Genomic DNA, 14,467 nt, shown 5'->3' on the forward strand with positions numbered 1-14,467 from the left:
AGATCCATTTAGTGGGAGGGTCCAGAATTTTTTTTTTAACAGAATAGAAGAGAAAGCAGAACATATCATATGTAGTAAGGCAAATGGTGTCTCATTTGAGTTAACGGGGTATGTCTGGTTAGTGGCTGTGTGTATAAAGGAGATCATAGTATAAAATATATTTCCTCTACTGTAGGTTGTTTTCAAAATAATTTTTAAAAATACTAGACTATTGAGTATATCTAAAGCATTTTTATTGCTCAACATAAAAATTCATTAAATGTAGCTCTGAATGCAAATTCCCTTGACAATGTAAGAATTTTTGTATGAATAAATCCATAAGCCAGATCAAGCTCCTTTGTCAGATCCAGTGACCCATTTTCGTAGCCAGAAATTATGGTCAGAGTAAGAGAAACCCACATATGTGAGATGACAAGTCACGACTCAGGTAAGAAGTCATAAATTGGGCTGCATAACTATTTTTCTATGATAAAGCTCAAGACTAGGCTCAGTTCAAACTTGGACCCACAAAATCCCCTGGAGACCAAATGCCACGGACCAAAACTGTAATATAGCAACATCCAGGAGAAAAGAAAGAACAGTACTTCAAGTGACTAAGTGCTGATCTGTCCCTTCAAGATGTTCACTCAGTCCATTTGGCCTATCAGCTTGTCTCCATCCCTAATCCCCTCTCGCTGTAGGATCACTCTGTTTTTCTGCTCATTCTGGCCTACTCTGAAGTTTGCTTTTTCTCTAAATGTCAGCTGACTTTGGCAAGAACTTGGCCTTCTACTGCCAATACCAGCCACTGACAGCCTGGTTAAACACTGAGGTATCAAAACATAAATTGTACAAATTCCTCTCAATTCTAAACTTGTATAATTAGCCTCTTTATATTAATAATAAAAAGAAGAGCTAACATTTAGTGAGCGCTAACAATGTGTTAAGCATTGTTAAAGTTTCTTAATCACCACAAAGTAATTTCATTCTCACAAAAGCTCTATTTTATTTCTTATCATCATGCCCATTTTAGAAATACAGAAACAAGGCCAAACTATAATATAACTTACCTAAGGTCAAAAAGTGGTACAGCTAGGATATTTCCCGTCCCTTTCTAATCCTGTATTATATTTTACTTTTCATTTATAATACTTATTACATGTTTATTTGCTTATTTGTTCTTTCCTACTTCCTTCCAATAGAATTTAAGCTCTGACAAAAGTACGGACTTTCATTTTGTTCACTGCTATATTCCCAGTACTTAGAAAGTACCTACACTCAGTTGATTCTCAATAAGTACTTGCTGAATGAATGAATGCAGTGTAACAACGATCCTCTTCTTTTGTCCATCATCCCACTGAGTCACTTTTACTGTTCCAAGATACTCTCTTGCCAATAAGCAAACGCTCATTGCACTCAAAACATATGAAACCAGAGCTGCCATCAAGCTCCTATATCTATTGAATCAAAATTAGCAGTTTCTCACCCTAGCTGCCTAACAGAGCAAATGCCATGCTCTTTCTGAGAAGAATAAAGAAAATATTACTTCTGTCTCTACAATTCCTTCAAACACAACATCTGGCATTAAATGAAAAACTGTGAGACATGACAAGAATCAGAAAAATGTGGCCAGGCGCGGTGGCTCACGCCTGTAACCTCCAGCACTTGGGAGGCCAAGATGGGTGGATCACGACGTCAGGAGATAGTGACCATCCTGGCTAACACGGTGACACCCCATCTCTACTAAAAATACAACAACAATAGCCGGGCGTAGTGGCGGGTGCCTGTAGTCCCAGCTACTTGGGAGGCTGAGGCAGGAGAATGGCGTGAACCCGGGAGGCGGAGCTTGCAGTGAGCCGCGATTGCACCACTGCACTCCAGCCTGAGTGAGCGAGACTCCGTCTCCAAAAAAAAAAAAAAAAAAAAGAATCAGAAAAATGTAACATACAATCAAGGATGATTCCCAAAAAGATCCAGAGAAACAGATCTCTTAAAAAATAACCAAATTAACATTCTAGAGTTGAAAAACACGGTATCTTAAATGAAGAATTCAAGGACACTCATGGAGTATTTCCAGCTGCTATACATGAAGAATGAAGCGAATCTATGGAGTGATTTCCAGGACATACTAAGTGTAAAAAACAAAGCATAAACGAATATTATATTCTCCCCAAACCTTATAACTCCAGTTCCACCATGAGAAAAAAATACCAGACAAATCCAAATCAAGGAACATTCTACAAAATACCTGACTAGCACTACTTAATACTGTCAAGATCATCCAAAACAAGGAAATGTGAGGTCCCAGATAGAATCGTGGTACAGAAGTCATCAGAGGAAAAACTAGTGACATTCAGTAAAGTCTATAGTTCAGTTAGTAATGTCCTAACATTAGGACAAGCAGGGTGCACGAAGCAGTTCTTGATCTGAGAACATATACTGAGCCCAAGAAACTAGGCTGTGCATTTGGTTAGTAGACAGCGAGGTGTGAGGGGAGTATAGGATAACAGAAAGCAAAGCCTATGGCATGCTCAGAGTAAAACATTTAAAGGACGGCCAGGCGTGGCTCACACCTGTAATCCCAGCACTTTGGGAAGCCAAGGTGGGCACATCATCTGAGGTCAGGAGCTCAAGACCCACCTAGCCAACATGGTGAAACCCGGTCTCTATTAAAACTACAAAATATGAGGCAGGCGTGGTGGCGCATGCTTGTAGTCCCTACTACTTAGGAGGCTGAGGCAGGAGAACTGCTTGAACCCAGGAGGCGAAGGTTGCAGTGAGCCATGATCATGCTACTGCACTCCAGCCTGGACAACAGAATGAGACTCTATCTCAAAAACAACAACAACAAACAAACAAAAAAACCATTTAAAGGAGATCCTTTCTGGCCAGGCATGGTGGCTTATGCCTATAATCCCAGCACTTTGGGAGGCCAAGGCAGGTGGATCACCTGAGGTCAGGAGTTCAAGACCAACCTGGCCAACATGGTGGAATGTCATCTCTACTAGAAATACAAAAAATTAGCTGGGCATGGTGGTGGGCGCCTACAGTCCCAACTACTCAGGAGGCTGAGGCAGGAGAATCACTTGAACCTGGGAGGCAGAGGTTGCAGTGAGCTGACCGAGATGGAGCCACTGCACTCCAGCCTAGGCAACAAGAGCAAAACTTCGTCTCTAAATAAATAAATAAATAAATAAATAAAATAAAGGGGATCCTTTCCATATAGACTTGGGACCCTCTCACTTTTTCACCCTGCTAAGGGGTAAAATCTCAGAGTAAAAGCAAACTAAACTTGTCACTATCCAAACATCCAAAGGGGAAGGTAGAGAGGTAAACAAAACAGAGAGGGGGATAAAATGAAAGAAAATCTCTAAGATGTGAGCAAGGTCCTCCTGAAAGTTTGGTCCAAGAAACCTCAAGAAATTAATTTAGTAGAAGGGGATTCCAAACAAGTTGTACTCTCAGGCCTTAGCAGAATCAAATTCAAATCCTCTCTCCAAGTATGCAGCTTCATGCAAGATTTGGAAAAGTACCATAAGCAATTTTTAAAAAGCAATGAGAAGCTACACAGCTACACAGAACCCAGCACAAAAAGAAATAAAAACATGAAACATGAAAAAATAAAAATAGCAGCAGAAAGAGGTCCACAAAGTCTTCACATACTAGAATTATCAGAGGCAGATTATCAATCAATATGCCTACAGTTCTTAAAGGAATAGCTAAGACAGCTACAGAAAAAAAAAAAAAAAAGAATATGATTCACAAATTTATACTAGCACATTTGAAAATTTAGATAAAATGGAGAAATGTCTGAGAAAATGTAACTTATCAAAACTAACCTAAGAAAAAATGGACAACCTAGACAGACCTATGACTATTAAAGAAATTGAGTCTATAGTCAAAAATACTACATAAAACAATTACATCACTGGGTATATACCCAAAGGAATATAGATCATTCTATTATACAGATACATGCACATGTATGTTCACTGCAGCGCTAGTCACAATAGAAAAGACATGGAATCAACTTAAATGCCCATCAGTGATAGACTGGATAAAGAAAATGTGGTACATATCCCATGGAATACTATGCAGCCATAAAAACGAATCAGATCATGTCCTTTGCAGAGACATGAATGAAGCCAGAAGCCATTATCCTCAGCAAACTAATGCAGGAACAGAAAACCAAATGCTGCATCTTCTCACTTATAAGTGGGAGCTGAATTATGAGAACACATGGACACATGGTGGGGAACAACATACACTGGAGCCTGTCAGTGGATAGGGAGTGGGAGGAAGGAGAGCATCAGAAAGAATAGCTAATGGATTCTGGGCTTAATACCTAAATGTTGGGATGATCTGTGCAGCAAATCAGCATGGCACACGTTTACCTATGTAACAAACCTGCACATCCTGCACATGTACCCCAGAACTTAAAAGTTTGAAACTAAAAATAATAAAAAATGTTGGGGATGTTAAAAAATGTAAACCAAAAACAAACAAAAAACACAAAACACCAATAATAAACCAACTCTCCCTTCCCCCTTCACTCTCTCCAGGAATAGATGGCTTCCATGGTCAGTTCTACCAATCACTCTAGGAAGAAATATTTCAGTCTTTCACAAATACTTCCAGACCATTAAAAGAGAGAAAGAATATATAAGAAACACTACACTCTGCCTCAGACTATGAAGCCAAACTTTGATAGCAAAATCTCATGAGAACAGTAAAAGAACAATGATAGGCCAATTTCTTCCATAAATATAAACGAAAAAAACTACATAAATTATTAATAAGCCAAATCCAAAAACATAAGGCTACTTCAACTTGACCAAGTTGGATCAAGGAAATCCCAGAAATGCTAGCCTTTCTGCTTTAATTATAAAATACGACAATACGAAGAGATGAAAGTAAGACCATATATATGCACACACCTCTATTTGCAGAAAGAAACACCTGAAGGGTAACCAAAAAACTAATAAAAACGGTTACTGGCCAGGCACAGCAGCTCACGCCTATAATCCCACAGCTGTAGAAGCCCGAGGCAGGAGGACTACTTGAGGCTAGGAGTTCAAGACCAACTTGGGCAACATAGCAAGACACCCTCTCTACAAAATAAAAAATAAATAGAATTAGCCAGGCATGGTGGTGCACACCTGTAGTCCTAGCAACTCAGGATGCTCAGGTGGGAGGATTGCTTAAGCCCAGGAATTTGAGATTACAATGAGCTATGCTCCCACCACTGCACTCTAGCCTGAGCAAGAGTAAGATCCTGTTTCTAAGAAAAAAACAAGTAGTTACCAACAGCTGATGGAAGAATCAGATAAAAAGGGCAAAGGCTTTTGAGGCATGTGAACATATCACTGATTTTTAAATTTAACTTTAAAAGATTAATCAATGTAATTCATCATCATAACACAGTAAAAAAGAAAATCACATGATCATCCCAAAAGATGCAAAAAAAAGCACTTGATATTAAGTAATGAATCAAAATTCAGAAAAACTTGGCAAACTAGGACTAGAATTTTTTTTAACTGATAAAACATTATCTATTTTCAAAAACCATAGAACGTATCACTTATTTGTGCAATGTTATCAATTATTGCTAGATTAGGAACAAGGCCAGAATATCCACCAATCACATCCATTCAACATAATCCTGGGGGTGCTATCCAATGCTGTAAGGCAAGAAAAAACAAATAACAGGTATAAGGGTTGAAAAGAAACAAACAAAAAGGATCTCTCTTCACACATAATATAATCATGTATGTAGAATAAATCTACAGATAAATTATTAGGATAGGTAAGATAATTCAGCAGATAGATTACAAAAAATCAATACAGAAAAGTTAATCACATTCCTATATACAATTAGAAAACAAAACTTAAAACCATTTATTTTTATTTTGGAGCTCTGTCGACCAGGCTGGAGGGAAGTGGTAGGATCATAACTCACTGCAGCCTCAAACTCCTAGACTCAAGCAACGCTCCCACATCAGCCTTCTATATAGCTGACAGGTGTGAGCCACTGTGCCTGGCTCATATTTTCTACAATACTATAAAATCATTTTACAATGATGTGAAAAATCTTTCGGGAAAAAAATATAAAAGTTTACTGCAAAGCAATAAAAAAGACCTAAATAAATGAATCAGAAGACTTCATGTTGTAATGATACTAATTGTCCCTATATTGGCTTATAAATTTAATACAATATCCAAAAACACTCCTGCAGGCTTTTTAATACTGACTCTAAGAAATGTAAAGGGCCAAAACTGGCCAACACACTCTTATAAGACAAGATGTAAGGACCTGCTTTACCAGATATTAAGACATATTATAAACGGATGGTAACTGAGAAAATATGCTGTTCACACAGGGATATACTAACAGATCAAGAGAACAGAAGAGCCAAGTAACACATTCACACACATTACGGGCACCTGATATATGACAGGTGGGACAGCAAATCAGTGCACAAAGGAAGGGCTTTTCAATAAATACGCCGATAGCAATTGGCTATCTGTATGGGGAAAAAATGACATTGAGCCCCTAATTCTACTACACAAAAATCAATACTAAGTAGAACAAGACACAAAAAGCACTAACCATAAGGAAAAGTATCGATAAGTTTTACCACATTAAAATGAAGAGCTTCTATTCAAAGCACAACTTTTTAAAAAAGAAAAACCACATAGAAGATATTTGCAACCCACATAGAAAGAACAACAACAACAACAAAAAATCAGAAACAAATACATAGCTGGGCATGGTGGCTAATGCCTATTAGTCCAAACACTTTGGGAGGCCGAGGTGGGCGGATCACCTGAAGTCAGGAGTTCAAGACCAGCCTGGTCAACATGGCAAAACCGTCTCTACTAAAAAAAAAATACAAAAATTAGCCAGGCTTGGCAGCAGGTGCCTGTAATCCCAGCTACTCAGGAGGCTGAGGCAGGAGAATAGTTTGAACCTGGGAGGCACAGGTTCCAGCGAGCTGAGATCTAGCCACTGTACTCCAGCCTGGGCAGCAGACCAAGACTCCATCTCGAAAAAAAAAAAAAAAAAAAGAAAAGAAAAGAACAAACATATATAAAAATTCATACAATGAGAAAAGGACAACTCAATAGAAAAATGGGCGAAAGAACTGACTAGGTACTTCATAGAGAAAATACAAAACATCCTCAAAGTCATTAGTAATCAGAGGAATGAAAATTAAAACCACAATAAAATACCATTACATAGCCACAAGATTGACAAAAATTAAAAATACTGTAACAGCAAGTGTTGAAGATACAGAGCAACAGGAACTCTCATATACTCTTCATAGTGATTCAAACTGGTACAACCACTCTGGAAAATAGATGGCAACATGTAGTATTACTGAAGATATGCATAGCCTCTGACACAGCAATTTCACTCCTGCGTTTATAGTCCACTTAAATATATGTAAATGTACACCAACAGACAGGACCAAGAATATTTACACTGACATTATTTGTAAGAGCCCGATGCTCCCAAACCTGGGAACAAATCAAATGTCCATCTATGACGGAATAGGTAACTTATGGCATATTCATAAAATGGAATTCGATATAGTAATGAAAGTGAATAAACTACAGCCACTCATAGGATGACTCTCACAAAACAATGTTGAGAAAATGAAGCAAAACCCGGAAGAATGCATGATAAAAATATTATAGCCACAGTCTCAAGTTCAAATAAGTTTAGGAATGCATACATATGGAGTAAAAGCATAAAGGTAAGCAAGGAAATGATCACAAGTCAAGATTATGCTTACTTATGCAGAAGAGAGATGGTTATAATTGGAAAAGGTATGACGGAAAGGCTTCAATATTGCTAGCAATGTTCTATTTCTTAATCTGGAGACTACCTCAGTATTTGTTTTATAATTATTTGTTAGACTGTAAGTTTTTACATACTTTCTGAATGTGCATTTTACAATTATAAACAGGGACTAAAAAAGGGAAAACCTAATAAAGATGAGCTTCATTCTCAAGGTATTTGTTATCCCAAAGCCAGCTATTCCCTATTCAGGAAAGCAAAAGTCATCATAATATGATAATGCTCGCTAATACAGATTACTTAATGAACTGATCACTCCATTCAAAATTTCCCCCCTCCCTCCCCGATTAACACCAGCAGTTTCTCTGAATGATAGTAAACATCCACAATATAAACAAAAGGCGCATCGTCTGCAAATTCATTCATTCAACAAACATTTCCTAAGTGTCCACTGCCTGGGGGACCGGTAAGGTCCAAGACAGATAAAGATCCAGACAGAGGACAAGGGAACTTCCACTCCCACCCCAATTTGGCCTCCATCTTCTTACTCTCCTTTTCTACTAAGTTTCAAACACGATGAATCTAAAATGAACTCAGGGAACATATGAAGTTACTATTAAACTACTGTGTTATTCTTTTCAATGCAGACGTATCACCTGATTGGATTCATGTGGCAAAATCATATTTCCCATGTTTTCCAGTAGGCAAAAAGATTGCCTTATCAAGAGCCCTAGCACAAAGCACCAGTTTCAACAATAGTGATGCTGTGGAAACTGGCCTAAGTGGGGTCAAAACTGCCAAGAAATGCTTTACCTGGAATCCACAGACCAGAAACTTGCAATTTTCTAGAAATTGTATACTAGATTTTGTGTGTGCATGTATTTTCTCAGGTCAGAGTCCAGAACTTTCATCAGATTCTCAAAGGAGTTCAACCAAAAAGGGTGAATAAGAACTGCTCCCAAAAAGTTGGAAAGAGTAGCTTCTTAGGGACACAGTGAAAGCGAATGTGGTCACAGCCAGGCCACCTGCGCGGAAACCCAGGTGTCCTGACCCCTAGGCTTATGCTTTGAAGGCCCAATACTTACTCTTAATTCTTCAAAGGCTTCGTCTAGGGTGGAGAGTTGGTGGCCCTGATGAGCCCCAATGACTGGACACAGGACACAGATGAGCTGCCTATCTTCCTGGCAATAGGTGCTCAAATCGAGCCCATGGTCCGGACACTTCCTCTTGGCCACTCTCTCTGCTTCCATTTCTATTTCTGGGTCAAATTCACTTTCTGCCTCAGTTTCTCCCTCCGCCTCGGATTCCCCTTCTTCTTGGTTGTCTTCTTCGGCCTCGCTTTCTTGCTCATCCTCCATTTCTTCCTCGCTGTCTTCTTCACTCTCCTCATCGCTCTCATCCTCACTCTCTTCCTCTGTCTCACTCTCTTCCTCTGACTCGCTCTCTTCCTCCGACTCACTTTCTTCCCCTGCCTCGCTTTCTATCTCCCTCTCCTGCTCCACCTTGACCTCCGCTTCTTCCTTCCCCGCCCCCTCTCCGTCAGCTGGCGGGGTCCAGGCCTGCGCACCGTGGACGTATTCAGCCAGGTGGTGACTGAGGAACTTCTGCCTGTGCGCCTCGGCGTGGCGGCGGCAGTAGCAGAAGCCGCATTCTCGGCACACTTCCTCGGCCCCCGGAGCCTCGTCGGGCTCGCACTCGTCACACGTGCCGTCGTGAGGCAGCTCCTCGAAGGCCGCGCCCACTCCGGAGGCCATGTGAGTGCTGTGACGCGGTCAAGGCCTCGGGGCCTCAGGGCTAGCGGCCTTTCCTCTGCGCGGCCTCCTCACTTCCTCCTCCCGCCTCGGGTCCCTTCCTCGGGAGTCGCCGCCCGCCTGGACCGCGCCGCGTCTCGAAGCGCGACTTGGGGCCGGGGCAGCCCCTGTCCGGGCGGAGCAGCAAAGAGCCTTCAGCCTGCTCGGCCTGCTCCGCTCTGTCCCTGCGCTTCCTCTGCCGCGCAGGGCACTTCCGGCGCGGCCACCCGGCGCCCCCGCCGGCCCCCGCGTCGCGCCGCTCGCTCAGCCTCCCGCTACCCGGGCGAGATTGCTGCTGCCGCGGTCCCCCGCGCCGCCCCGGTTCCACTTTCCCTTTCCCCGTCAGGAGGCCTCCTTTTACTTCCTGAGTCATTTAAAGTGGCAATGACCCTTTTCTGCTTTTCCCGCGGGGCTCACCTCCGCCGCTCCAAATCTCAGCGTACCTTGGAGGAGGAGGAGGGAGAAAGAGGAGGATCGGGGAAATCTCTTACTCTCTCCGGAGGCGGGAATTGGGCTCCACCTCCCCCATTCCCTCCCTGGAAATGTCAATCTGAGTTTTCAAGGCCACTAGGCTGGTGTCCCTGTGCATTTCATTCTCTCTTGTGCCAATTTGTCGCTGCTTGTCACAGTCCCCAGTGTTCTGCAAGGTGCCAGGACAGTGTTGTTTACCAGACTGAACCTGACCTCTTGGGATTTCCTGAGTGCGGAAGGGCTATGTTTGTTCTAGGCTCGGGGAATCGGGGTCAGGATGAGCAAACAAACATTTTCGATCCAAAGCAATACTGTGCTTTGTCTATTTGCATTCCTGCCTCCTAGGATTTCAGAACTTCTGGAGTGGTAACCTCTGTGCGGTTTTCTGAGAGCTGCCTTGTGTTGGGCAGAGATGTCAAGTGAAGTGAGGTGGGGAGAGGCAGTATTTGTCGAGTGACAGGTCCAGGTTGCAGTCATTTTCCTTTATGTAAGGTGTCCCTCTAGATTCCCATTAAGAAAACGGAAGAGAACTGTTGTTTATAAAGCAGTACTGTAGTGCCAAGAACCCGGCTACATCTTTTTGTGGCTCTTTAAAAGCCGGTTTTGGAAGATCCTCTGCCCGATGGTCCCCAAATCCTGGTGCCACTACCTATCAGTTTTATGACCATGGACAAGTTAATTCATCGTATTCTGTTTTCCACTTTTTAAAAAAGATATAAAGTGAAAGGAACGGTAAATATGTACCTCATGGGGTAGTTTTGTGGATTAAATGTAACGATGCTTGCCCTGTAGAATATTCACTAAGCTTTCATTATTATTTTTGGCACAAATTATATTTAGTGCTCACAATGCCCCTTTGAAGGAACATATTTTACACACATAGGGCATTTTCGGCTGGCTGCTGGTAATGTAGGCAAGTCCCTACCTCTACCCCATGTCCATGTCTCTCCATTCACAGGAGAGTTTTTGTTTTGCACTGTATTTGGGAGAGGGAAAATTAAGTTTTTATCTAGTCAAGGGAGAGGCTGAGGTGTGTTAACAAGAATGAAGGGGGTTAGAATGGTGTCTGTCTTACATTGATTCCCTTAGATGATTTTGAGTTAGAATTTTCAGATGCTTTCCTCAAACATACCAGGGGATGAGGTGGGGTAAAAAAAATTTTAATAGTTTTTAATGTCTCCATGAATAACGTATGCCTAATCTTTGTGCAGCTTTTGTTAGATATTTATTTTTTAAAAACCTTTCTTTTTAACCTCAGAACAATTCTATAGAATGTTGAAAAACAATCAGGTTTATTTTGTTCCAATTCCATACACATTTCTGTTTTCCCCCGGCTCATTTCTCTGGAAATTATTTGTGTGTCTGCTTTTAAAACATGAGTTGGTACACCATTCTGGAGAAAAAAAAAAAATCAACTAATGTCAACTCAAACATCAACACTAATATACCTAGCAAGAACTGTGCCTTGCTTGGTTGTTTCTACTCCCATCCTCCCCCAGGCTTAAAAGGAAACAACGTAGCCTTTACAAACATAACGTTCTCACATTTAGAAAGTCTTTTTTTCAATGAAAATAATTTTTAATGTGTTTTTTTTTCTTTTCTTTTTTTTATTTTTTTCGTGATAGGGTCTGTCTCTGTTGCCCAGGGCAGTCCTCCCAAGTAGCCTCCCAAGTAGCTGGGACCACAGGCATGAGCCACTAAGCCCCACTACTTGTTTTGGTATTTTTTGTAGAGACAGGGTCTCACTATGTTGCCCAGGCTGGTCTTGAACTCCTGGACTCAAGTGATCCTCCCACCTCAGGCTCCCAAAGTGCTGGGATTATAGGTGTGAGCCCCAGGCCTGGGCTTTTTAATATCTTAAAAGGACATTGTTGTATCCAGGGTCTTTGATGGTGGGAAGAGGAGTCATGTCGTCATTATTGTTATTACTTTTTCTTCTTAATGTTACTTGACAGAAAGTTAAAATATAATACTGTGCAGTTCAGTATCTGACACTTCACAGTTCTTCTTTGAGCACATTGTGGAGAGAGGGTCTTAGAAGCAGGCAGATTAAACTTTTTTTTTTTTTTAAGATGGAGTCTCACTCTTTTGCCCAGGCTGGAGTGTGGGTGGCACGATCTTGGCTCACTGCAGCCTCTGCCTCCCGGGTTTAAGTGATTCTCCTGCCTCAGCCTCCCAAGTAGCAGGATTACAGGTGTGTGCCACTATGCCTGACTAACTTTTGTTTTTATAATAGAGATGGGGTTTTGCCATGTTGCCCAGGCTGGTCTCGAACTCCTGGACTCAAGTGATCCACCTGCCTTGGCCTCCCAAAGTTCTGGGATTACAGGTGTGAACCACCGCACCTGGCTAGATTAAACTATTAGAAAGGGACTTCATAAATTTCTGGTGACAAGGTGTGGCAGACTCAGTGAGGCAGGTCTCTGTACCCCTCTGCACAGAAATCCCAACCATCTGATTGCCCAGGAATTTGTATCTTTGGGAGTGTCCACAAATAGCACCCTTGTTATATTAACATATTGCTACATAGAAAATGACCTCAAAATGTAGCAGCTTAAAACAATGTATATTTATTATCTCACATAGTTTGAGCCAGGACTCTGGGAGTGACTTAGCTAAGTGGTTCTGACTTAGGATCTTTCAGGAGATTTTGGTAAAGATGTTGGCTGTGCTATAGTCACTTGAAGGCTTACCTACCAGCATAGAATTTGCTTCCAAGATGGTTCATTCACATGGCTGTTGGCAAAAGGCCTCACCACTTTCTATACGGCTGCTGGAATGTCCTCAAGACGGGGCAGTTGAATTCTCACGAAGCAAGGGATCCAAGAGAGGGCAAGATGAAAGATGCAATGTCTTTTATGACCTAAGTTCAGAAGTCACACGCCATCATTTCCTACATAGCTTATTGGTTACAGAGATTAGCTCTATTCAGTGTGGGCAGAAATTGCCCAAGGGCTTGAATACCAAGAGATGGGAATCTTTGGGACCATCTTGGAGGTTGGCTGTCACAGTCTGCCCTTTGATCACCAATGATTCACGTATCTCCCAAATGCGAAATACACTCACTTCTTCCCAAGGTCCCCAAAAGTCTCAACCCATTATATTATCAGCTCAAAGTCTGAAGTCCTGTCATCTAAATTGCGACCAAGTGTGGATGAGGCTCTTAGGTGTAATGTTTTAAATGTAGCTCCTCAAGTATAGTTCATTTGAATGTCTATGTCTCCCACACCCCAACATGCAATGGTGGGACAGGTTTAAGATAACAGGTACAGGCTGGGCGCAGTGGCTCATGTCTGTAATCCTAATACTTTGGGAGGCCGAGGCGGGTGGATCATCTGAGGTCAGGATGAAACCCCGTCTCTACTTAAAAAACACAAAAATTAGCCAGGCATGGTGGTGCATGCCTGTAATCCCAGCTACTTGGGAGGCTGAGGCAGGAGAATTGCTTGAACCTGGGAGGCGGAGGTTGCAGTGAGCTGAGATCACACTGCTGCACTGCGGCCTGGGTGACAGAGCAAGACTCTGCCTAAAAAAAAAAAAAAAAGAGAGAGAGAGAGAGAGATAACTGGTACAAACAAACAGTCCTGCTCAAAAAGGAGGAAAGACCGGAGGCCTGAGAAGTCACTGGACCATAGAATCCTTAAATCCAGGTAGACACATGTTGGAAGTTGTTTGATTAGGGTTCAAACCTACTCCTTGTTCAGAAATGAACATGGCTTTTTATTTCACCCGTTGAGCTCTTGATACCACTCTGAGTCATCTTTCCTTTTGCATTAAAAGTAGTGCATGTTTGCAGCTGTGTAATTGTATCAGTTCGCTTACTGCAAGTAGAATTTAGGAAGTGCAAAGGCTACTTTTCATTTTGTACTGTCTCTGTGTGTCCGTGCTGGCAGTGCTTCTGCCAAAGAATTGTTTTGAAAACTTTGTGAATCTTCTATGAATTGAATTGGGGCTCACACCATTGGACAAAAATTATACCTACAGCTCTTTTCAAGATCAACCCTTCCCTGTAGAGTCCCTCCGTGAAACTGCTGAAGCGCAACACTATAAAATTCCTCAGAGCTCTATTGTTTGAATGATTCTCTGAATCACTGCTGTAGATCCTTTTGAGGTCTGAACAAAGCATTTTACAGCCGCACTCTTACCTTCATCATTTAATGATATTTTCCTGGGAATGTCCTGGAGTTTTTCTTTGCCTGGAAGCCATTTTTTCACAGTAGCATCATTTGCCATCTGGGGAAGGTGGGAATTTTCAAAACTTGCAAGTTCCAGATTTTTTTTCTTAAGTCCTTCCTTTAGATGATCTCTTTCACATTTTGATATAATCAGCAAGAAAACATCAATTAGCACCTTCAACAGTCTACTATGAAATATCCTTAGCTAGAACACTCAGCTGGTTAGGCACAATTTCTACTTTGCACAT

General features: G+C 41.6%; 1 protein-coding gene across 1 annotated transcript in view; it reads right to left on the bottom strand.

Moving 5' to 3' along the window:
- Positions 1 to 9,846, bottom strand: part of TRIM44 (tripartite motif containing 44) — a 155,008-nt gene extending 145,162 nt beyond the window's left edge. Inside the window, exon 1 of the mRNA XM_010358398.2 lies at positions 8,869 to 9,846. Coding sequence (XP_010356700.1) covers positions 8,869 to 9,537 — 669 coding nt within the window. The 5' untranslated portion in view covers positions 9,538 to 9,846. The remainder of the gene's footprint in view (positions 1 to 8,868) is intronic.
- Between the last annotated feature and the right edge of the window lie 4,621 nt (positions 9,847 to 14,467).

This window comes from Rhinopithecus roxellana, chromosome 15, assembly GCF_007565055.1.
Source record: "Rhinopithecus roxellana isolate Shanxi Qingling chromosome 15, ASM756505v1, whole genome shotgun sequence".
Lineage (NCBI taxonomy): Eukaryota > Metazoa > Chordata > Mammalia > Primates > Cercopithecidae > Rhinopithecus > Rhinopithecus roxellana.